The sequence below is a fragment of the Theobroma cacao genome, chromosome 2, assembly GCF_000208745.1.
Source record: "Theobroma cacao cultivar B97-61/B2 chromosome 2, Criollo_cocoa_genome_V2, whole genome shotgun sequence".
Classification (NCBI taxonomy): domain Eukaryota; kingdom Viridiplantae; phylum Streptophyta; class Magnoliopsida; order Malvales; family Malvaceae; genus Theobroma; species Theobroma cacao.
Window position 1 is genome coordinate 2,000,985 of NC_030851.1, and position 22,531 is coordinate 2,023,515.

At 35.5% G+C, this 22,531-nt stretch overlaps 5 protein-coding genes across 5 annotated transcripts; 3 read left to right on the plus strand and 2 right to left on the minus strand.

Annotated features, from left to right (window-relative positions):
* On the plus strand, positions 4,758-9,172 carry LOC18607342 (inverted formin-2). Its single transcript, XM_018116011.1, has 5 exons — positions 4,758-5,293; positions 6,372-6,481; positions 6,571-6,942; positions 7,486-8,200; positions 8,516-9,172. The coding sequence occupies exons 1-5, from the start codon at positions 5,041-5,043 to the stop codon at positions 8,593-8,595; spliced, it is 1,530 nt and encodes a 509-aa protein (XP_017971500.1). The 5' UTR covers positions 4,758-5,040; the 3' UTR covers positions 8,596-9,172.
* On the minus strand, positions 9,893-12,421 carry LOC18607344 (RHOMBOID-like protein 10, chloroplastic). The gene is made up of 9 exons (XM_018116012.1): positions 12,101-12,421; positions 11,734-12,002; positions 11,585-11,639; positions 11,424-11,504; positions 11,244-11,340; positions 11,090-11,157; positions 10,834-10,932; positions 10,491-10,532; positions 9,893-10,206 (listed from the first exon to the last, which is right to left on the minus strand). Exons 1-9 carry the CDS (start codon positions 12,284-12,286, stop codon positions 10,060-10,062), a joined length of 1,044 nt encoding a protein of 347 aa, XP_017971501.1. The 5' UTR covers positions 12,287-12,421; the 3' UTR covers positions 9,893-10,059.
* LOC18607345 (probable E3 ubiquitin-protein ligase RHC1A) lies at positions 12,805-14,321 on the minus strand. The gene is made up of 2 exons (XM_018116013.1): positions 13,198-14,321; positions 12,805-13,099 (listed from the first exon to the last, which is right to left on the minus strand). Exons 1-2 carry the CDS (start codon positions 14,123-14,125, stop codon positions 13,065-13,067), a joined length of 963 nt encoding a protein of 320 aa, XP_017971502.1. The 5' UTR covers positions 14,126-14,321; the 3' UTR covers positions 12,805-13,064.
* On the plus strand, positions 16,428-20,564 carry LOC18607346 (protein RETICULATA-RELATED 1, chloroplastic). Its single transcript, XM_007041455.2, has 8 exons — positions 16,428-16,952; positions 17,963-18,127; positions 18,240-18,332; positions 18,414-18,529; positions 18,649-18,747; positions 18,840-19,145; positions 19,274-19,438; positions 19,865-20,564. The coding sequence occupies exons 1-8, from the start codon at positions 16,635-16,637 to the stop codon at positions 20,151-20,153; spliced, it is 1,551 nt and encodes a 516-aa protein (XP_007041517.2). The 5' UTR covers positions 16,428-16,634; the 3' UTR covers positions 20,154-20,564.
* On the plus strand, positions 20,871-22,032 carry LOC18607347 (elongation of fatty acids protein A). The gene has a single exon (XM_007041456.2). It carries the CDS (start codon positions 21,115-21,117, stop codon positions 21,922-21,924), a length of 810 nt encoding a protein of 269 aa, XP_007041518.2. The 5' UTR covers positions 20,871-21,114; the 3' UTR covers positions 21,925-22,032.

The window sequence follows — 22,531 nt, forward strand, 5'->3', positions numbered from 1 at the left end:
TTGAAAAGTATATAAAAATAAGAGTATAGTACTAATAAGTATTTTTTTCTTTTGACAGATAATGTAGAGTACTATTAATGAAAATTGTTTTTTAGTTGTAAGTCAAATAAAATTGACCTCATCGAAACAAGGGAAAATAAAATCAAGGAAAAAAAACAAAAAGCCTAAAAGCCACTTTGAAAACTTTTTAATTTTTTTCCCTTTATGTTTTGATTTCTACTAATAAAAAATCCGCAATTATTCAACTGTTGTGTTCTAATAAAATATGGTAAAAATGTAAGGAAAGTGAACGATTTATATCTGTCGTGCCAAACATACTTTTGCAGAAAATTTTTGACCTCATTCAAGGCCATGAACTAAGTACGAAAGCAATGCTTTAAGGAACAACCACATTATTGGAGGATTTATGAACATAAATGATAAAAGAAAATGAATCTTTACATATATGTTCAACCTCTTTACTAATCTTTTAGATGATCTCTGATATGTAAAATTACATTTTTTATACAAACATAATGCTAAACAAATAAAATAATAAAAGTACTCAATTTACTTCGCTTCTTGTATGATATATTTTTGTTTAATTTAGTTTTTATATTATTAATTTTTATTTAATTTAATTTTTATATTTCTTAATTTTATTCAATTTAATCTTTATGACGTTATAAAATTTTTGTTGGTCTACCGTGTCGACACCACCACGTGATCACCATGCCAGCATTTCAAACCTACGTCATCACTATGCATGTCAGCAAGGTCTGATCCATCAGCGCCACATCATTAATAGTAACAATGAAATTGGACAACGTTAGGGGGACCCAATTATACAAAATCTCACAATAAAAGACTAAATTGATTAGTTTTGAAATAAAGGGAGTAAATTGACAAAAATCTCACAATACAAAGATTTATTGGGTACTTTGACCCAATCAAAGTGTACTCACTCAAATTACCTTGAGGAAGCCTAAAGGTTGGTTCTATTTTTTCTATTTACATTAATTATCAAAATTTACATTTGTTAGATTATAGAGATACTATAAATATGAACAAAGGTGATGGATATATTGAAAAATATTACAAAAAAAAGGGTGTGCACTCAAATACTTGATATACAAATCTCATAAATACGATGATATAATCAAAAGTGTCTTTTTATAATATATTCGGAATCGTAATTTTTGAAATTTAATGTATTTGTAATTGCAAAATGCATTTATTTATATAAATATAAATGAGTGATATCATTATGTAACCATAGATTTTCTTTTACTCATTTGTTTTACAAGAGAAAGCACTGCCACTCGTCTTGGCAGAATAGTGGTGGTAAGAGTGGCGACCGTCATCTTTTAAATTTTAATTTTATTATTATTATTATTATATATATATATTTTTAATCATTTTTTATGTAAATTTTTAAATTCACCATTTATAATTCGAACGAGAATCTTTACTAAAGTCCTACCTCTTATCTTCCAGCTAAGTTATGTTTCCTCAAATTATGAAATTCATAATTATTGTGAAAATCCTTCTCCTATTCATATCCTTTATCATTCTTTTTAGTTGAAGAATCTAATGATTCCATTCAATATGTTTATAGCATTATGATATGATTTCGCTTTACATGTGATAAAATGTCAGTGTATAAATTTTATTTTATATATTATCAATGAATTAAATATTATCATTTCGTAAATGCATAAAATAAAAATTAAAAAATTCAACAAAATGACGGTCTCTGATAGTATATAAAATTTATTCATTGACAATACATTAAATAGAATTTCTTTTGTCATTAATTGGAAACGCTTGGGAGGTTAGTAGGCATGACATATAAAAGTTATTTGTTATAAATGTGGCATTAATTCAGTTTACCTTAATTTGGACGGATATGATTAAGTGGAAAAATCATCGTGGACGGTCAAGATTCATTGAGTTTCCTATTTAAAAAGCCATCTGCACTGCGACTCTGGTTCAGGTTTACACAGATATAGGATAGCCCTTTTAGCAAGGAAAGAAAATAGCAGTGAACTCTGGACGGTCAGTGATCCATCAGAAAATAGTGATACGGGAATCAACACCGTCCACCGATGATTTTCTGGTAAATCACTGATTCGATTAGAATTCATTTCTACCTGGAAAATTAACAAGGAAAATCAAGTCAAATATTGTGGTAAGTATTTTTTTTTTCCCTTACAAGCTTACCTTTGGTACCATAATCTAATGGAACCAAAGAAGATCATTTTTTTTTGGGTATTATTTTGGACAATAGACCTAGAAACAAAAGTTTTGTGGGTTCAAAGGCCCAATAGGAACAATTTTTTTTTGACAAAATGGGTTCAAAAATAAATAAATAATTAATGTTATTAGAGATAAGTGTTAATTGGTTCAAATTGAAATGATTTATCAAAATCAATTAAATTGAGTTAATTCAGATTAGTTTACTTGGTTTTGGTAATAATCAGGTTCTATTAATTTTTTGGTTTTTAAATTTATAATAGTAAATTTTAGAAATAGCCTCCCTAAATCCTCTCTCATTTCCTTAAAAGTTTAGCTTCCAAAATAGTTAGAATCCATTGATGGAAATAAGTTGATTCTGGTTATTTCTGATTTTTTATTATATAATTCAATCGATTTGGATTATATTTTATAAAATTTTGACCGAATAAATAAAAACTCACACCTAAATGTGGTTGCCTTGTGGGTAGTGAAGTAAGGTCAAATGTAGGTCATCAAACCAAGCCAGCCTTGACCCTTTTCAGAGAATAACTTGAGGGCTTCTCCATACTTTCGGTTGGATGCTCTTCCATTTTTAATGGCCAATAACAAACGACTTTGAGGAATCAATTTGGATTTACCCATTTCTTGACTTAATTATTTTCCTTTTGGCAAAGTGGGATGGGGTTACACCATTAGTCAAACCAAATTGAAAGCTTTTCTCCCTTGTTATTGAAACTTGAAAGAACCCTTGTAAACTTTTGTTGTGTAATGGCAATTTGCCATGGCTATGGATACAATTGAATCCAATTATCTTCGAAAACTTCTTGGTGAGTTAACAGTTCTTGGTTTTATATATATATAAAAAGACAAAGAAATTGTTGAGTATGTAATTATAGCCCTGTTTTGAATTGACATGTGTGCTAATGCACAGCAATTCCTGATTTGTGGCTACAATCACTTGCTTTCCAAACCCAAAAGCACTTTAGTATTATAAGAATAGTAAAAAAAAGAAAAAAAAAAGGGCACATTTCTTCCATTCTAGTTGCAAGGGGCAATCTAAATATGATTAAAACAAATATCATACCTTTATATTTTGATTTGTAATCTTACAAAATTTTTAATTTCATCATATTGAATATTAATTTATATTTTTTTATATACATAACATATGAAGTGATTATGTAATAGTTAACATAAATGTAAAATATGTACATAACATATAAAGTGATCACATAACAGTTAACGTATATATATACACACTGTATGAATATATCAATTGTCACATTATCACGTTATTATGTTATATAGATAATAAAATATTAATTTTGTTACTATATATTAATTTTATCTTCATTATCCCCAATTTCCTAGCTGGCAGAAAGGAAAGAACAGTAGGAAGAAAAAGAAGGAAAAACAGCTGGCAATATGTGAGCAAGTCCCCGTCTACAGGATTCCAACTTGATTATTAAAGGAAAAACAAAAGAATAAAAAAATGAAAAAGAGGGGGGAAAGCGAAGGAAAGGAAAGGAAAGGCTTGTACAATAAGCTTACACTAGTGTAGGTAACTGTTGTCCAATCAGAGTAGACATCACATCCTCAATATGTAGCATAATCTATTGAATATAATTATTATTGATTACAAAGAAAGATCCTTGACTTATCATTGGTCCACGTGCATGGCCCATATTGGTCAACTTGTTCCCCCTCCACCACCAACCCCTCCCTGAGTGAAACCCAAATAACATTAAAAATATGATTTATTCCCCAAAAGTTTAAAAGAAATGTACTCTCTTCCAAGCAAGTGACCATTTTCTATTTGTCCATGCCACATTGCCCACCATTTCAAATTTCAATTCTTAGTGGCACCAAACTTTTTAATTGTTTTTTAATAAAGTAAGCTTAAGATAAGTTTAGGGAGGTGGGATTAGATAAATAGTAAAAGAGACCCATACCAAATTAAAAGATAATAAAAATCTTATCTTGTTTTTTTATTCTTTTAATGAGGTTTTAAAGAAGTGTAAAGATCATTAATTTGCTATTAATATGCAATAAAAGAAGTTTGAATTTGATGTGCTGTCTATATATAGCTTATATATATTATTAATGAATCAAATATTATCATCTCATAAATACATTTTATAATTAAATGATAGTATATTTATATATCGAATATCATTTGTTAATGATAAAACCTCAATCTCGTGTAATTACTAATTTATTTGTTTTCTTAAAACAAATGTAAGAGGAATTAGGAGATAATATCCCATTTTCATCAATGACAAAGAAAGCATAAAAAGGAAAAAAAATCCATTAAAAAAATTTAATTTCAAAGCAAAATAAATTGATAAAAAAAAGCATTTGAATTTCCTATGAAGTAGAGAATCCCAGAAATACCCTTCTCTCACCCACTTTGCTTCTCCTCAACGTTCGGTAGCCCATAAAGTTAAATACAAATTGACTTGAGAGTCCAATGGAAGTGTGTATATTTTTACAATTTTACTAGAATTTAGATAAAGGGATTAAATCATAAAAAAAAGGAAAAAAAGGTGAGAATTAGAGAGAGAAAGAGAAAGGGTGTTGTCAAAATTGTAGTAGTTAATACAGAGAGAGAGGGGCATATGCCCACCATGAACACTTGTCTCTCAATCCACACACCCTTCTTTCTCAACCCTTTTGCAAGCTCTTCTTTCTTTCTTCTTGTTGTTGTTAGTGGAAGTGAGTTTTCTAGAGAGAGAAAGTAAAGAAAGAAAAGGGAAGAGAAGGACCCAAGGAGAGGTAGAGGGACAGAGAGAGAGAGAGAAGTATTTTCCAGATGCTCTTTCAATGGGGAAAAATGAGGACCCAAATCTGCAGCAAAGAGAGCAGAGTCTTGAATCAGGGAGCAATCAAGGGCATCAAGGATGCTTGCGTGGGGGATGTTGGGTGGTTTTGTCAAGGCTTTCAAATGCGTTCAGTTTCAGATGTGTTTTTGTTTTGTTTCTCAGTTTGTCGGTTTTGTTGCCCGGGATCTTCTGGATCCTTCCTTTTCGCTCTGTAAAGTATGGCTTTGATGCTAAGCAAGCTATTAAGCTCAGTGGTAAGTTCTTTTTTTTTTTTTAATTCATTTTTTGTTTCTCATCCTCGTTGTGTGACTTAGGGTTTAATTTTTGAAGTGGGTATTCTGTAATTTTGGCATAATTTTTGTTGTTTGATTAGGGCTTTTTATGATGTCTCCAGCGAATGGGTATGTTGATTTTCATTGCATTTTTTGTTGTGTAATTTGGATCTCCAAATGTAGAGGGATAATGGGTATTTCTCTAATTTATGTTTCATTCACCTTGTAATTGTGTTGTAACTAGGATTCTATGATGGCTGCTGTTGTAAATTGCTACTTGGTACTTCATTTACATCTGGGTACTTGGTCTTGATTTTATAGATTCGAAATTTGTATTTTAAATCTGGAATCATGATATCCTAAAATGTGGGTTTGGCCTTGTCGTTCTTTTATATGTGTCTGATGTTTCCCGTTGGCGGATGGTAGTTATTTTGCCTTGTTGTTGTTTTATTAGTTTCTGCTCATGTTTTAGTGAAATGGGAATGCATTTATTTCATCTTCTTCTAGCATTTCTGGGAGGGCAGGTTCTTTTTGGATTTCCAAATAAGAACTATATTTTCAAATATTTTATTGCATTTTATTTACTGACTTAAGTGTGGCTCTAATTATAATTTTGTAATCGGAAGTGATTGTTTTGCTATATTTAGAGTATTTCTCCTTTCATGAAAGGGGCAATCATTAATGGTTTGTTTCAATGCCTTTTCTCCCCCTTTTCTTTTGAGAAAAGGGCTATGTATCATACCTAAAAATTGATAATTGATTGATCAGATAGAAACTGGTGATCTTTTGCAAGATCATGTGCAATTATACAAGTAATCAATTCTCTATAAAACTCAATGGTTTTCTTTTTCTTTCTTGAACTGAGCTATAGAACTAAGGTAATGTTTTCAGTTGCTTGATTAGAATTGACCTTTCCTAGTTTGGCCTAAATGTGTGTAGAAGTAAGACCTTTCATTGATTGTATTTCCATCATGCTGAATGACTTTTTGAGTTCAGTGATGTAGTTCTATAAGTAATTTTCCTTGTTTGTTGCTTATGTATATCCATTTATTCTTTGCAGCACCAGTTCATGCATGCTTTAAACTTCAGAAACCAGTTTCACAGCTTGTTCAGCATATTGGAAAGTTAGAGTATGATATCTTTGAAGAAATAGGTGTCCCGGATACTAAGGTTTTACGCCTAACTTCTGCCATTATATAATATGTATGTTCCGCCATATTATGTAGAAACTTGATCTAAAAGCAACTCATTTTCAACAGGTGGCTATCTTATCCATGCACCAGTCAGGTGCATCTAACTCTACCAATGTGGTGTTTGGTGTTCTTTCTGATCCCATAAATGATCCAATAAATCCAGTATCCCTAAGTGTGCTGAGATCATCTCTAATCGAGCTGTTCCTCCAGCAATCCAATCTGACTTTGACAACTTCAATTTTTGGGCAGCCTTCTGAGTTCGAGATTTTGAAGTTTCCTGGAGGCATCACTATAATCCCCGTGCAATCTGCTTCCATCTGGCAGATAACCCAGATTCTATTTAATTTTACTCTGAATAATTCGATATCTGAAATACAGGACAAATTCATTGAATTAAAGGATCAGTTGAAATATGGACTGCGTCTGAGGTCTTATGAGGTATGGTATTTGTTTCGAGCAGCGTCATACTTTTCAATTTCACCAATGGTTTGTTTTTGGGTGGATCTGTGATAGCCTTAGACTACCATTCTCATGACTTCAAATCTGGGCAAATAGTGTTTCGAAGTGGAAATTGGAAAACTTCTTGCTACTAAATTATTCAAAGCAATTGAAATTCATGAATATTAATAATTTGATTCTGTTAAAGATGAAGAAACACACTGCATCTTAAGTGTTCGGTCTTTAGCCAACTGTTGTTGCATCCCTCCAGCTATTGAAGAAGATATGGCTCTTGATTAGCTCCTTGGATATATTTATAGATGCCAGATTATGTATTAGTAACTGCATCTTAACCGTAGTTGAGGAAATGAAAACCTTGAAGTTTCTTCATGCAATGACTGAAATTAGAGGTTGGGGGGAGAGCAAAGAGGATCTCATTTGCCTTTTCTGTACCTTATTTTTGTACCTTTTGATGCCATAATATTGGAGCCCTATCTTTTGGTACTACTTGTTCATGATTTTTGGTATTTCTTTTCATTGCAGAATGTGTTTGTGCAATTAACAAACATAAATGGCTCCACAATATCTTCCCCAGTCATAGTTCAGGCTTCAGTGATGTCAGATTTTGGCAGCCTTCTGCCACAGAGATTAAAACAGTTGGCTCAAACCATCACAGACTCTCCTGCAAAGAATCTTGGTCTTAATAACACAGTCTTTGGTAAAGTTAAAAGCATTAGCTTATCATCTTATCTGAAGGGTTCACTTCATGCTGGCCCTCCTACTCCTTCACCAGCTCCATCTCCAGGGCCATCAATTTCCCCACATCCTACTTTTCCACCGACTCACTCTCCAGCATCACTACCCAAGAGTCATCATCGTCATCTTCCACATTGTCGTAAGTGCAAAGCTACTTCTCCATCTGCTCATAGTCCCCTGCATTCACCAAGTCCTGGAAGTGGTTCCTACCTATCTTTGCCTCCTACTTCAATTTCTCCTGCACCCTCTAGTGCAATGACTCATCCCCCTCCCCCCTGTCCATACTCTCGTCATGCAGTTTCGCCAAGTTCTTCACCAAGATCTCATTCTAACCTAATTCCTCACCACCCACCTGTAATGAGTCCCCGGTCACAGTTGTCCCCAGAACTACCACCTTTACCTTCAGTGTCTTATGGGTCTCGGCCTGGCCATGGTATGGAAAGTACGGAAGGTCCAGTTTCTGCACCACTTGCTCAGTCTCCATCAGCGCCATCTCCATCATGTATGCATCTAGTGCTTAGTGAATTATATATATGATTCTTCTTATGCCTTGTTTTCCATTTTATATAATATGATCCTTTACTTTCTTAAACTGTATTCTGGTTTGATTTACTATGTCTGATGCTCTCCTGCCTATGTGTTCAAGTGTGACAGTAGTATTGGTGTATCTCCATCATGTTGCATCTATCTATGTTTTTTTATGTGTTTAGGCAATGGAAATACCAGTTGGATATGCATATGTTTTTAGTTTTCTTTGTATTACTAAATTATAGCTAATTCTAAATATTATATTTGTGATTGTTGTATGCATTTGCAGCTTTAGCAGTACGTGTTCTCACCAAGGAAGTCTGGTTACGGGGCTTTTTTGTACTTGTGATCTTTCATCTACTCTTATGATCGAATTGATTCATTTTGCATCATACCACCCAAAGCTCCGAGACGTCCAAAAGACCATGATAGAGGATGTTCATTTCTCAATTTTGATGTGGCAAGGATGGTAGAAACTCCCATGAAAAGTTTCGAAGTTTTTTCCTTTTCCTTCAGGCAAGCATTGTACATGTAAATGAGATGGAAGATGAACTGCTGGTCAAAGCCAGAAAGGTGGCGGGCCACTCATCTTACTACAAATGCTTATGATGTCATGACAAAAAAAAAACAACGCCGGGATGTTTTTCCCAAAGGGAATAACTCCCTTGAGATGGTGTGACTACTCAAGAAGCAGGCATCACCATGCAGGTTTCAAGAAGAACCATCTCTTATAATGATTCAGGTGTAAAGAATATGCTGGTTCTTTTTGAGCAACTGTAATGTAGGGTAAAAGGGAAACATGTTATGCTGAAATGTAAAAACTAGTTTCTTATAATACTGAAGGAACGATGAAAGAGTATATATATTTATATTAATTCAGCATGTTGAATAGCTTCCTCTTGATGAATGGAATCCTCAAATGAGGGAGAAAAACACGATTCATGAATCCGTGATTCACCTTTCGGTTTAGTTTCATCTCTGGAATGATTCTCAGGACTGGGCTTGATTATTAGTTTCTTGCCAATGCCAAAACAGAAAGGGGATTTCTGCTATTCTCAAAGTCTTATCTGCATTATATTCGAGTCAGGCCATTAGTTCTACCAGGCAGGCGGCACGCCATCATGTTTTCTACCAACCTTCCAAGAAAATAGACATCTAAGGACTTTTGGTTGTTGTGTCGTGTTCACTTTGGGTGTGTTTGGTGCACCAGACAAAATGGGATAACGAAAGGAAAGAATAAGGAAGAAAATAACGGACAAAAAACGCATCAAAAATCCAGTTAAAAGTGATGGTTGTTGTGTAGTGGGTGGCAGTCACCATTCCACAAAACCAATTTAGAGTTGCGTTCCAACTGGTCTAAAAGCAATGTTTTCCTTCCTCTCCCACCGTTGAGGGTGTATGCTGAGTTAGCCTTATCATTTCCAGATGGTCCATGTCTATTTCGCTTACAGATGATTGATAACCGGATGAACAGCATGACACTAGCAGCAGATTAAGCAAACATGGTTGGCTGATATGCACTGTAGTTCAACAATTTACTTCCTGAGCGCTGACCAAGGATTATAAGATAACTTGAAAACAGAAAAAGCTGAGTGGCTAGTGGTAACTCCTGATTGACAGTCTTACGCCAAGAAATTGAAACCTCACAGAAATATTTTTAAGGAACTGGTAGAAATAGATGAACTTAATTTGGTGGTGGGTTTAGTATAAATTTACAGAGACAATTATGCAAATAACTGCACAGTCTACAATTAGTTTAAACAAGACCCTTCCCATTTAAGCAGGCTAAATTTATAAGAACACAATGTGATGAATTCAATATTTTTAACTGGGCTATCGAGGTTTTCGTTTTCTGTCTATAAGGTAAAAAAGTGGAGCTTGGTCTGAGAATATTCTTCGACCATCACTGGCCATAGATTCGTACTTCCAGGCAGGTCCAACAAGCCAGGACATTGCTGCTCCACCAAGCAAGCCTCCCAACTGAAATTGTAAATTAGCACAGGAAATAAAATAAGAGAAAGCAAAAGGAACAAAAAGGCAAAAAGCGATTGCGACAAATGAAAGTAAATAGATTTCTTTGATCAATTAGATTTTGCAGCGATCTCGATAGCAAAAATGATCGTATTAAAGTTGAAACACCATTTTGGAGAAGAGAAAAGCACAGATGCTTATGAGTTATGATACCAAACCCTACGCATGCAATTTAAAACAGGGCATATACCAACAAGCACACTTGTGTAGAAAGGCATAGTAGTTAGACTTACATGTCCCCAATTATCAATGCCTTTGGACATTAGCCCAATAACCTGCATGATCAACATTCATTACCAGTGAGCTCATAAAAGTGGGAGTAAAAGCATGTGATCCATTGTAAGTTGTCTGGTGCACACTAGGCACTACATTTCTTTCAGGGGAATCATATTATCAGACCAATAACATAGCAAAAATTTGAATAAATCAAGACCCACTCAGGCATCTAACTCATGCAGAGAAAAATCTGGCAGGTCAAGGGACTTAATTTGGAACGTACAAGACAGATTTTTCAATAGGTTGTTTTACGGTTCCTTTGGTTCTCAAACATTGAGTTGCAAAAGCTTTAATTCATACCATGTTTAAGAAAATAACTTGAGCTATGTGTTGTAGATCTTCTTTGGCATCTCTGATCATGCCTCTATGCCTCATGACAAACACAGCAACAGAACCTACCTAGATAAACAAAAGAATTTCAAATGAGATAAGGAAGAAGATAAAAGTAAACAATTAGCTTGACAATACTTAAGTTTTGTCGAGGCAGACCACCACTAGTTAAAACAGGTTCTTACAAACATCTATTTTATTTTGTGAAGAGTTCAAACTGACTTACTAATCCAAAGATTGCTCCTGATGCACCGACTGCTGGTGCTTTGCAAAACCAGTAACTTGTAGCAGCACCTAATTTTCGTCAAGTGATTGAGTCAAAAACTGTACTAGCCGATAAGCAATTTATAACCTACTGTAAAGAGTTTATGAGTTGTTACTTGAAATAGCAGATGTTAAGTAAACTGCAAGAAATCTCCTCGGACCACTTATATTCTCCACAGTAGGGCCAATAGAATTCAAAGAATAACAATTGACCTGGAAAACAACAAATCCTCTTAATCAAAGGAGGTTTCATTTCACAGTCGAGAAATTCAAAAACTATCTGATTCAAACCAGACCATGAGGTGCCCTATATTTGCATGCAAAAGAGAAGATGTAGCCAGCCTCCAAATCTGTCCTTTGTCAATAAGACTATTGATCTGTTATACATAACATATAATCAAATAACCACAAAGTTTCCAGAAAATCCCATGAAACCGAAACAGATATATGACTCCACCTTAGCTCCCATAAGCAACAGCTTCCCTTGTGTTGCCAGTTGTGCAACATAAATTCTGCAAATACAATGAAACAGTATGATTTTGTTTTTATACAGGCAACTCAATTTTGTTGAATGAACATGTAATTGTTTGAAATGGGAAGACTTACAAGACATTAATGGCTATAAGGATGTTGGTCCATTTCCTTCTGTTAAATGAATTTCTCCTGGAACTGGAAGTTCCTATTTTGAATGATCTACTACCCTCATTTCCAAATTCCCTTTTCTTTTCCTCCCCATCGAAGAAACATAAGTAAGATGAACATGGTGATGTGAAAGCATCATTTGTAAATTGAAAAATGTCAATTCCCTTGAAGTTGGAAGTGGTTTCAGACCATACATCCTTCAATCTAGGCACATTACAAAGATGGGAGAGTCTCTGTTCAACAAGAGAGTTCAAAATTTCAATTAATTTGATGGGATTTTCCCTGATGGGAAATGGAAAGAGAGGGAGTCAGTAAAGTAATTTAAGGGTACCTTGAAGGAGGAGCGGAGGAGAAACCCAAGACGGAGGTGGTGGCGGAGAAGGTGGCCTAGGCGGAGAGAAGCTGCTGTAGTGATAACGTGGAGGGGTGTGGGTCCTACTCTTGATGATGATGACGATGGTAGTGGGGCCCATAAGTCCCACTGGAAGTGGAACGGGTGAGGCACCGCTGATCCCATCAATCCACAACCCAGACCCAGACCAGTGTCTTTGGCGAAACTGAAACTGCTCTTCAGTGATTCTAAGCCTTGGCTTTGGTCGTGTGCAGTTTTGGGGGAACAACAGCCTGTACTTCTAAAACTGACGTGGCGCTGTCTAATGGAACTTTCTTTTTTTTTTCTTAAAATATAGCATTTTTTAATATTTCTAAAATTATCAATAAATAACAAATAAATGAAAGCCTGTACAATATTGAATTATTATTATTATTTTTTTGGTTGTTATTCTCTTTTAATTTTTCAATGAAGGGTTTAAAAAGTGGACTGTACAATAATGAACCAGGGAGAGGGGAAATTTTCATAAAAATTTTTACATGAAATCTTCTTTCTTGCTAGAACTAGTTAAACATAATAAGCAGATAAACACCCATTTCTAAAGACTAAACATGGAGCTCAAAGCAAATGTTGCCTTCATTTGATGAGAAACTGCAGGATAAGATAAGAACCCACTTAAGCAAATTTACTACCAACAGCAAAAATATTGCAAACAAATGAAATTTTTATAGATTTTCTCCTGAAGTGAATTGGTGGGGCACTTTGCAGAACAGACATGGAAGATCAGAAAAAGGTAAAATACCTGTTAAAGGCTCCAACATCTTGTCATTTTTTCCATCAGTGCTTTTTGTCTTGAAATTTAGTTTGGATAGAGTTAGACACACACACATATATACATACATACCTGCCTTGGAAAGGGTTGGAAAATACCAAAGTTTGCAGGCAGGTGGTGTTCAGACAGTAGCTAAAGAATGAGCCACGAGGGCCACCAGAAGCTACCTGCGGGGGACAACATAGTAGCTGTGTTAATTACTCACAAATGTTGGTTATATAAACCATGAGCAGGCAGAAGATTAAGCTATGGCGATAGATCCTACCCTCACGAGAGAAATTAGTTGCATTGATCCTGCTGTCAAGAAAATCAAGATATCTGCGTGTCCAATGAGAAAATGCACGAAGAGGCCTCGAAGAGAGGAACTGGGTCCGCAACCAGCTTAGGCCATTTGCCAGATCTTCAACGCCAAAACCAATGTCGTCAAAGTTGATCTCACCAATTTCATCGTCATCAGTAGCGTTGGAATCATCGTTGATCTCAAAGCGGCAGACAGGACAAGTGTTGTGCATGCTCAACCAAGGCACGATGCAATCGGAGTGATACAAGTGCTTGCAGGGTAGCTCTCTTGCTTCTCCACCAACTTCGAACTCATCCTTGCAAACGGGGCAATGAGTGCTGTTGATCAGATGAGTTTCAGTGATTTTCACGGTTGGTAATGCTTCAACAGCTGAAGCTGCTGCTGGAGGAGGCCCTGGCCTGTCAATATCTGTTAAGCCATCGGTAAAATCGCCGAATTGATCCTGCAGTGTGTTGTTGCTTGCATTATTCACTCCAGGAGGAACAAAATCTTCCAGGTACGGAGCAATAATAGGACTCGGCTGCTGGTAAGGAGGTTCAACAAAATCCAGAGTGATCCAAGGTCCATTTTCAGGCCTTGAATCCCAACGAGCTCTTCTACCAAAATTTCCATTTGGCTGCATCGTTGAAGGGTCGAGAACAGCAGCCAAGGTATCCAATAACCAAGCAGTGGTTTGGTAGGGTTCAGTGCCAGACAGATCAGCTCTAAGCCTAGACCTTGACACATCTAGCTCGTGACTAAGTATACGAAAACAATGGGGACAATGAGTTTCAAATGGGTTTGAATTGGAAAACCTTACGGTGCGTTGGCAATGGAGACACCAGAAGTAATGGTAGGTTCTCATCCGTCGGATCCCATTGACCGTAACCCGCTGACGATGGCTTAGAGACATGTTTTTCGCTATGCAAGAAAATGGGGGGATTGGGAATTGGTTTTTGGTTGTCAGAAACGTTTCTGAGATTGAGGAAGAAGAATTCAGAGCTCCTTATATACGATAAAGTTTAATCTGTGAACAAAAAAGAGAGAAAAGGATACCTTCATGGATATACAACAAGGGATTCCTTTTCCTGGATTTCTGTTTATAGTTTCCCCAGTTTGTCTTTCTTGTAGGAAAAGCAAAGGATGACTGAGAAATGATGGTAACTCGTTGTTGATATCTTTTTCCATGACTGCAACTACTTTGGTGCAGCCTTTGCCTGAGGCCTGGTTTCTTGCTGCCACAACCTACAGTAGCTTCCAGGATTCTATTTGTAGAATATCAGTTTCCTTAAGACACCATTTTTGCTTTGAAAGCGTGGCTTCAAAATCAAAGTGGGTTAATTACAAATTTGGCAATCCAATTATAGTGAGATTATCGATTTAGTAACCGGGAAAAAAATTATAATTGAATACTCCAATTTTTATTAAGCCAAGTAAATTATCATCAAAATTAAAATGGGTTAATTACAAATTTGGCAATCGAACTATAGTAAACTTATCGATTTAATAACCGGACAAAAATGGTAATCAAATACTTCAACTTTCATTTCCTCAAACAAATTATTGTATTATTGAGGAAAAGGAAGGAGGAGTAGAAAGGGTAGCTAAAGTCGATTTGCAATACTTAATTGCGAATTTTTTTAAAAATATCAAATTGACTGTTTTGTTATAAATCAAGTATTAAATTTATAATTAATCTAAGTTAATTCCAATCAATCCAGATTTAAAAACAAATACATTTTCTTTGTAAATTTGGAAAATTAAGAGTTAAGACTATCCCTCTTTCGAGATTTTTCATCACCAAAATATATACGCAAATTACTAAAAAATTGAATCTAAATACTAAATCTTTGCCTAAGAAATTTCTCCCGTGATTAATTATTTTTTTATAAAAAAATGGTTATTTTGTGCTCTCGTTTTTATGCAATAAATAAAAAATTGGTCTAGTGTTTGACATTAAATAAATAATTTCAATCTTATCTTAAAAAATCTCATTTTCTTTGATGAGGATGGACAGCGTGCAATAATCCGAATCCATTTTAATAATATTATATTTTTTTTGAGCAAGGGTCCATAATTTTATTATAATTTGTTTTGAACCTCTTTAGTCAGAACTCAAAAGAATTGGTAAAATTAAATTTAAAACTTATTTTTAGAAAAAGTTATTTTTAAGATTTATTTCATCTCATCACTCGATATGTAAAGAAAAATTACATGAATAATTTTAGAAATACAATAAAATTAATGTCTACCTTTATCTTGCAATTGGACGTAAATCGCTAAACATACTCAAGGGTCGCAATATTGTTTGGTTTTAAAACTTACTTTATATAATGAATAAATTATAAAAAATTTAAAATTTGAATTCTTTTAATAAATGATGATAACTTAAGGTGTTTATATTTATTTTCTAAATTTTTATTCATTACATAATATTTCTTTTGTTATTGATTTTATATTATTGTCTTATTTGTTTGATGTGTCAAAATAAACATAATTTTTGAATAAAAATATTATTCCAATAATGACGAACAATCATTTTTAATATAAAATATAATCTTTAAGTTATAATATAAAAAAAATAACTTATTGTATCTAAACTTTTGAGCAGAATTGTTTTTTAATCATCTAATAATTTTTAGATTCAAAATTTTTTTTAAATATCATTTTCTCAAGAAATATAATTTTTTACATGAAAAATTACTTATAATTCAATAATTACACTATATGACGTGACTTTTTAATTAATGTAATTTTTTAATAATCACAACTTTTCATACAACAAACTATAATTTTTTATTATGAAAAAACACTAATATCATATTATAATTTAGGAAAGGGGAAAGCATGATTAGGATCAATCTAATAATTATGATTTTTTTAAATGCTAAATCAATAATTTCATTATAATTTGAATATAAAATCTGATATTGTTTTGAATTCTAATGTGATCCAAATTTTTATCTTTTAATCAAATAAAATCAAGAAAAATTGTAAAATATAAAAAATAATATTATTATGTAATTTTATAATAAATAAAAAAAGATTTTATTGTCAATATAATTTGGTGGCTGGAAAGTGGTTTGCACTTTTGTCCGTATGGCCCAAAGAAAATGAGCACGCACCTCGATAACGACACGACCCGAACTCACCGAGTCGGCTGATTCCACTCGCTAGAACCACCCGGATCAACTCATTATTCTTTTTCCTTTGCAATCGGATTGGGTTGGCTTGTAGTCGGCTGAACTATCCATCAAAACCCCCCCACAATCCCTTCTTCCTCTTTCTCTTCGCTTTCTCTCCCTCTTGAGAGAGAGAAAAAAAAAATAAAAGAGAACCTTTCTTTGGGAAAAATTTTCTCGGAAAAGAGTACAAAGACTTGAGCTTTCTCTCCATCCAAACACAGACCCTTAAACAGAAACATGTCGCATATAATGTTCCAACCACTTCCCAAAACCTTATTGTTAAAACCAAGTCTGCCGCCACCGGCTCATCCGTTTTCCGTTAAGTTTAGGAAGAATCTGACGGTGAGATGTTCGTCTTCTTCTTTAATGGACTGTGGAGAATCCTCCGTGGCTGCTCTCGAGCGCTGTTTCTTGGCGTCACCGGGGCCAGTGGAGTCCGGTTCGGGTGAGGTGGGCCCGGTTATGAAGGGAGGACAGTACGGTGCGTTTGGTGCGGTTACTTTGGAGAAAGGGAAGCTTGATTTGTCTCAGAAACAGTCCACGTCTAGCCCTGAGGTTAGTTTTCAAAACTTAGTTCTGGCCTCAAGAGTTAATTTTAATGTTAGTTAATCTGAATTGAGAAATGGGTATTAAGTATTTAAGTTTTCTTGATATTGGAGGTAGAAATGGTTGAGTCTTTAGGTATCAAAAGTTCAAAACTTTAGGAGTATTTAAAGACTGAATTTTTTATTAAATGTGCGGAGAAAAGAGGTTTTGTTGAATTAATTAACAATAAAAAGTATTTTCGTGAAATTTGTTGAATTTCTATTTAGTGAATGAATTCAAATGGAAATTTTAGCCTATTTCTGTTATACAAGCTTAAAGAGAAAATAGAATAACTTCCTGTTAGAAGGTCTTCTTTTTTTGTAGCACTTGTGAAATTTTAAGGGTCTTTCTTTTATAATCTCGAGCATAATTAAATGTGTATTATCAAACTGGGGTTTCAATCACAAGAAATAGAACTACGTTGATTAGTTATAACTGGATGTTCTATCCAACAGAGCGTAGTATATACAATACTGAAGCTCAATACACCTTTGAGTTAACTAGCTTAATAGATTACTCTTTCCATCCCATCCTTGCAATGATCATATTCTCCATTGGTGGAAGACTGGAACAAAACCCCACAACAATGTTGACAATTAAATCTGTTTAGGTATATTTTCTTTGGCGAGCATGCCATGTGCATATTAAAATTTGAATACATAGTTCTTTTTTTAAAATAGTGATTAGATAACAAGTTATGGATTGGTCTAAGAGTTATTTATACATCAGGGTCATGCTGATTTATTATTTCAATTTCTGTATATTTATGCTATGCCTGTTGGTTAGATATGAGGATTTGGATTTTGATGCTTCTTGTACTATTATTAGCCTCAATAATTTCTGATAGTGGTTTGAGGGTGAGGTTCGATGTTTTTATTGTAAATGATATGTGGTTTGTCTTTGAGTTGTTTGTTTCATTTGTTTCCTTGTAAACATTATCCCAAATTTTGAAAGGATCAGCTATACATTTGAAATTGCAGCTTGCAACTGGGGGAGGTGGTGGAGATATTGGAAAGAAAATTAATCATGGAGGTGGAGATGGAGGTGATGATGATGGAGATGATGACGATTACTTTGATGACTTTGATGATGATGGGGAGGGAGAAGAGGGTGGACTATTCAGAAGGCGGATGTTTCTTGAAGAGGTAGGAGATCAAAGTCCAACAGATGCATTATGCATGTTTAGCAACTTATTTTGGTCAAGTGCTTAAGGAATAAATTTTCACATAAATTTGATTTTCCATCATTTTTTTCCAGCTTTTTGATCGAAAATTTGTTGATGCTGTACTGAATGAGTGGCACAAGACGATGATGGACTTGCCTGCTGGCTTACGACAAGCTTATGAAATGGTTTAGTAACTTCTTATAGCTTTATCAGTTAAGGATTTTCTGCTTTGCAGTCAGATGCTGACTAAAAATTTTTGCCTTCAGGGATTGGTCAGTTCAGCACAAATGGTAAAATTCTTAGCAATGAATGCTAGACCAACCACTAGTAGATTTATTTCTCGAACACTTCCTCAAGGAATGTCTAGGGCATTTATTGGCAGGTAACCCCGGATATGTACTTATACACCTCTCATGGATGTCTCCAACAATCTGAATGAAATGACTATTTGCTCATAGCATGTCTGCCATTGGATACTTATGTATAATCTTTTATTTTCAGGATACTTGCGGATCCTGCCTTTCTATACAGGCTTCTTTTAGAGGAGGTTGCTACTATTAGCTCTTCTGTCTGGTGGGAGTTGAAGAATCGAAAGGATAGGTGGTTTTTCTTACATGATTAGATAAATGCTTGCCTTGTTTATCCATTTTGGTAAATTGAACTAATAAACTCTTGCTTTACTTTGTGTACAGGATTAAGCAAGAGTGGGATCTGGCACTTATGAATGTGCTCACAGTAGCAGCCTGCAATGCTCTTGTAGTTTGGTCTCTTGCTCCTTGTCGTTCTTATGGTAATACCTTCCGGTTTGACTTGCAAAACACATTGCAGAAGCTTCCAAACAATATATTCGAACGCAGTTACCCACTTAGAGAATTTGACTTGCAAAAGAGAATCCATTCTCTTTTTTACAAGGCTGCAGAGTTGTGTATTGTTGGATTAACTGCTGGAGCAGTGCAAGGTTTTTTGTCAAATTTCTTGGCTAGTAAAAAGAAGGAAAAGTAAGTAGTTTAGACAAATTTTCATTTACCATTTTGTCCAATTTATTTGGAAAAAGAAAATTTTCTTCTTGTTACTGGGCTTGTTACTAATGTATTAATGGTGGGCATTTTTTTAAAAATATTGGCAGGTTATCTGTGACAATTCCGTCTGTGAGTACTAATGCACTAGGTTATGGTGCTTTCCTTGGACTCTATGCTAACCTTAGATATCAGCTTTTGTGTGGGTTCGATCAAGCAATGGTCAACCATTTTGATGTCATTGGAGTAGCATTGTTCTTCAGCACAGCTTTAAGGTCTCTATCTATCTCTTGCACCTCCCCCCACCCCCCCAAGACACACACACACATCCTCTTCTTTTGTTAATGTTGTGCTAAGCACTTCTAATACTTTTGATGGGGAATTTCTTTATTCTTCTCAATGCCTTATCACTGTATGTACTTCTAAAATATAGCCATACGCATTTTATATTTTCTAAAAATGATCTCTAAAATTCTCTACTCAATCAAGGGATCTCTAATACCTTTCTTATCGTTCTTCCTTGTGTCATGGTTACTTATCTCAGGATCTTAATGAACAAAAACCATCGGGTGCTAGTGTTATATCATTTGGAAGATGGTTTTAAATTGATGTTTTTTGCACTTTGAACTCATCTTTGTTTGTTACTTTCATGGAGTTTTTGTGTGTGGTTTTTTTAACCTCACCTGACTGGTCCTATGCAGGGTTTTAAATGTTCAATTAGGAGAGAGATCAAGGTTGGCTTGGCTAGGCGTTGAGGCAGATCCGCTGGTTCAGTCAGATGACCTCTTGAAGGCTTACAACAGACCGACTGATGATGGGACTAGGTCATCCTCTAAATGGTTTATATCCAAGAATGCCTTTGTTTCTGGTCTTGGACTTCTTGGCATCAGACAAGGAAATGCCTATTCTGCTGTCGATGGGGAGAATGGAGCTCCAAAGGCACGGAGAAAGAGGATTGTCCGGAAGAAGGTAACTGCAAGCTCTGCGTAGACAGTTGACATAATTACCATTGCCATCCAATTTTGCTGCCTGAGGAGAGAATCCGATACAAAAAGATCCTCAACAAGGTGTGGACATGCTGTGATTTTTGCCTAGTGCTGACTGCTGGCTAAAGGATCATCTCATGGCACCAGCACGTTAACTGTAACATGAAGATTATTTTGGAGAAGAGTTCATGACTGCTTGTACTTGTTCCGATTTGATGTTAAATATTTGTTCTATTCAATGAAGTGCTACACTTTTAAGTCGAGAGTCAGTTTGATTTTTTTTGCACCCCAAATAAGTTGGAAGCGATTTTTTTGCAGATGCTTGTTCTTAGATGAACTATAATAGAGCACTGTGCAGTTAATTGTTCAATAGTTTCTGTATTTGAACTAGAGTAGAAGGCATAGTTCTGCTGTTTCCTTTCAAGTCTTGCCATCTTTTTATCAATTGAGTAAGTCTGCTATGTCACAATTTTCTGTATTTGTCATTCCGCATGTGTTTTTCCCCAGGTGCTATAGCCGTATAGTTGATCCCCATGAAAATCTATTCTCCTTTCTCTTACCCCAAGAGCATTAATGTTATTGGGTGGCCCGTACCTGGCCGCTAGCCTCAAAGGCCGAAACCCATAAAGCAACAAGGCTTTCATTCTAGCCCATCAAAATCTAACGACTAATCCTCAATTACGTAGTTAGAGACTAACCACCAACATCCAATCCTGAATTACGTAGTTAGAGACTAACCACTGCCCCAACATCCAACCCTAAATTACGTGGTTAGAGAAGAAAAAGTAAAGTAGCAGGACCACATGAAAAAGAGGATAACAAACACAATGAGGGTCTTTGACTTGTTGCCATAAAGAGCATTGAACTTCCCGTCATATCCAAGACCCTGCATCTCGTCGATCGCCATCCTCTGACAACCACAGCCGCCGCCTATAGCACCAACCTGGTGACTCGTGAGTTTCAAGATGGACCAAGTTTTCTCAACTCTCCAGTATTGGTTAGTGGACCACCCCAAAATCCTCCAATTCCGATGGACTGAGGGTCAAACCCTTGGCTCCACCCCACTCTTCCTCACTCTCACAGTTCTCACATACTTCTCCCTCACATTCCTCCTCTCCCGAACCCCGCTCCCTTCCCTTGGAGCCCACATCCTCAAACCCATCACAGCCCTCCACTCCCTCACCCTCTTACTCGTCTCCCTCATCATGGCCCTTGGCTGCAGCCTCTCCATCATCTCCCATCCATCCCTCTTGCACCACATCATTTGCTTCCCTCCCGACACCCTTCCCGCCGGCCCACTCTTTTTCTGGGCCAACATCTTCTACCTCTCCAAGATTCTTGAATTCGTAGATACCCTTTTGATTATCTTAAGCAAATCAAAGCAGCGGCTGACGTTTCTCCACGTCTACCACCATGGAACCGTGGTTGTCATGTGCTACCTTTGGTTACACACTTGCCAGTCTTTGTTCCCCGTGGCACTCGTCACCAATGCGACCGTACATGTAGTAATGTACTTTTACTATCTATTATGCGCGATGGGGATGCGCCCGAAGTGGAAGAGATTGGTTACGGATTGCCAGATTGTGCAGTTCGTGTTCAGCTTTCTAGTTTCTGTTCTGATGCTCTACTACCATTTTACGGGATCGGGTTGTTCAGGAATCTGGGGTTGGTCTTTCAATGCTGTTTTCAATGCCTCTCTTTTGGCTCTTTTTGTTGACTTTCATGGCAAGAGTTATGCCAAGAAACAGATTGGTGACAAGGATAAATGCTCTTGATTCTGCTGTTTCAATCCTTTTTTCGATGATAATGTTATTCCATTTGAATATAATTGGTATGTGGCAATTTGATTGGTAAAATAAATCAGGAGAAAAGATCATTTTTTAGTTGGTTTTGTTGATTTCACAATTGATGAAAGCAAAATCGCCTAAACTTGTTGATGGGCTGAGCAATGAACAAAACTTTGTATTTTCAAGCATAATCCAAAATGGCAAAATCCATTTTCAGCCTTATCGAGAAATACCATAATGGATTTGCGAGCCGTGGCCCAAGAGGCTTGAAGTTGAAGGTTTTAGTCCTGGAGTGAGAAGAGACCGGTTGGTTTCTGAGAGGAGAGCTTGGTTTCTAGGCCAATCTATGGATCCATAGCCCAAAATCCTAGCATTGTGGTTTTAGTTAAATTTTATTTATTTTTTGATTAACAGTGTTTAATCTTACTTTTTATTTAGATAAGAAAATAATATATTTTACACTACAAGCATCGACAAAAATATATTGTGGAGGTCCCGACAGAACATTTTTGTTCCTACGGAGTTAATATAAATTGTATTCTGGTTCACGTGAAAAAAGTGCATCATGCATGAATATCCCCTGCCCCCCTCACCT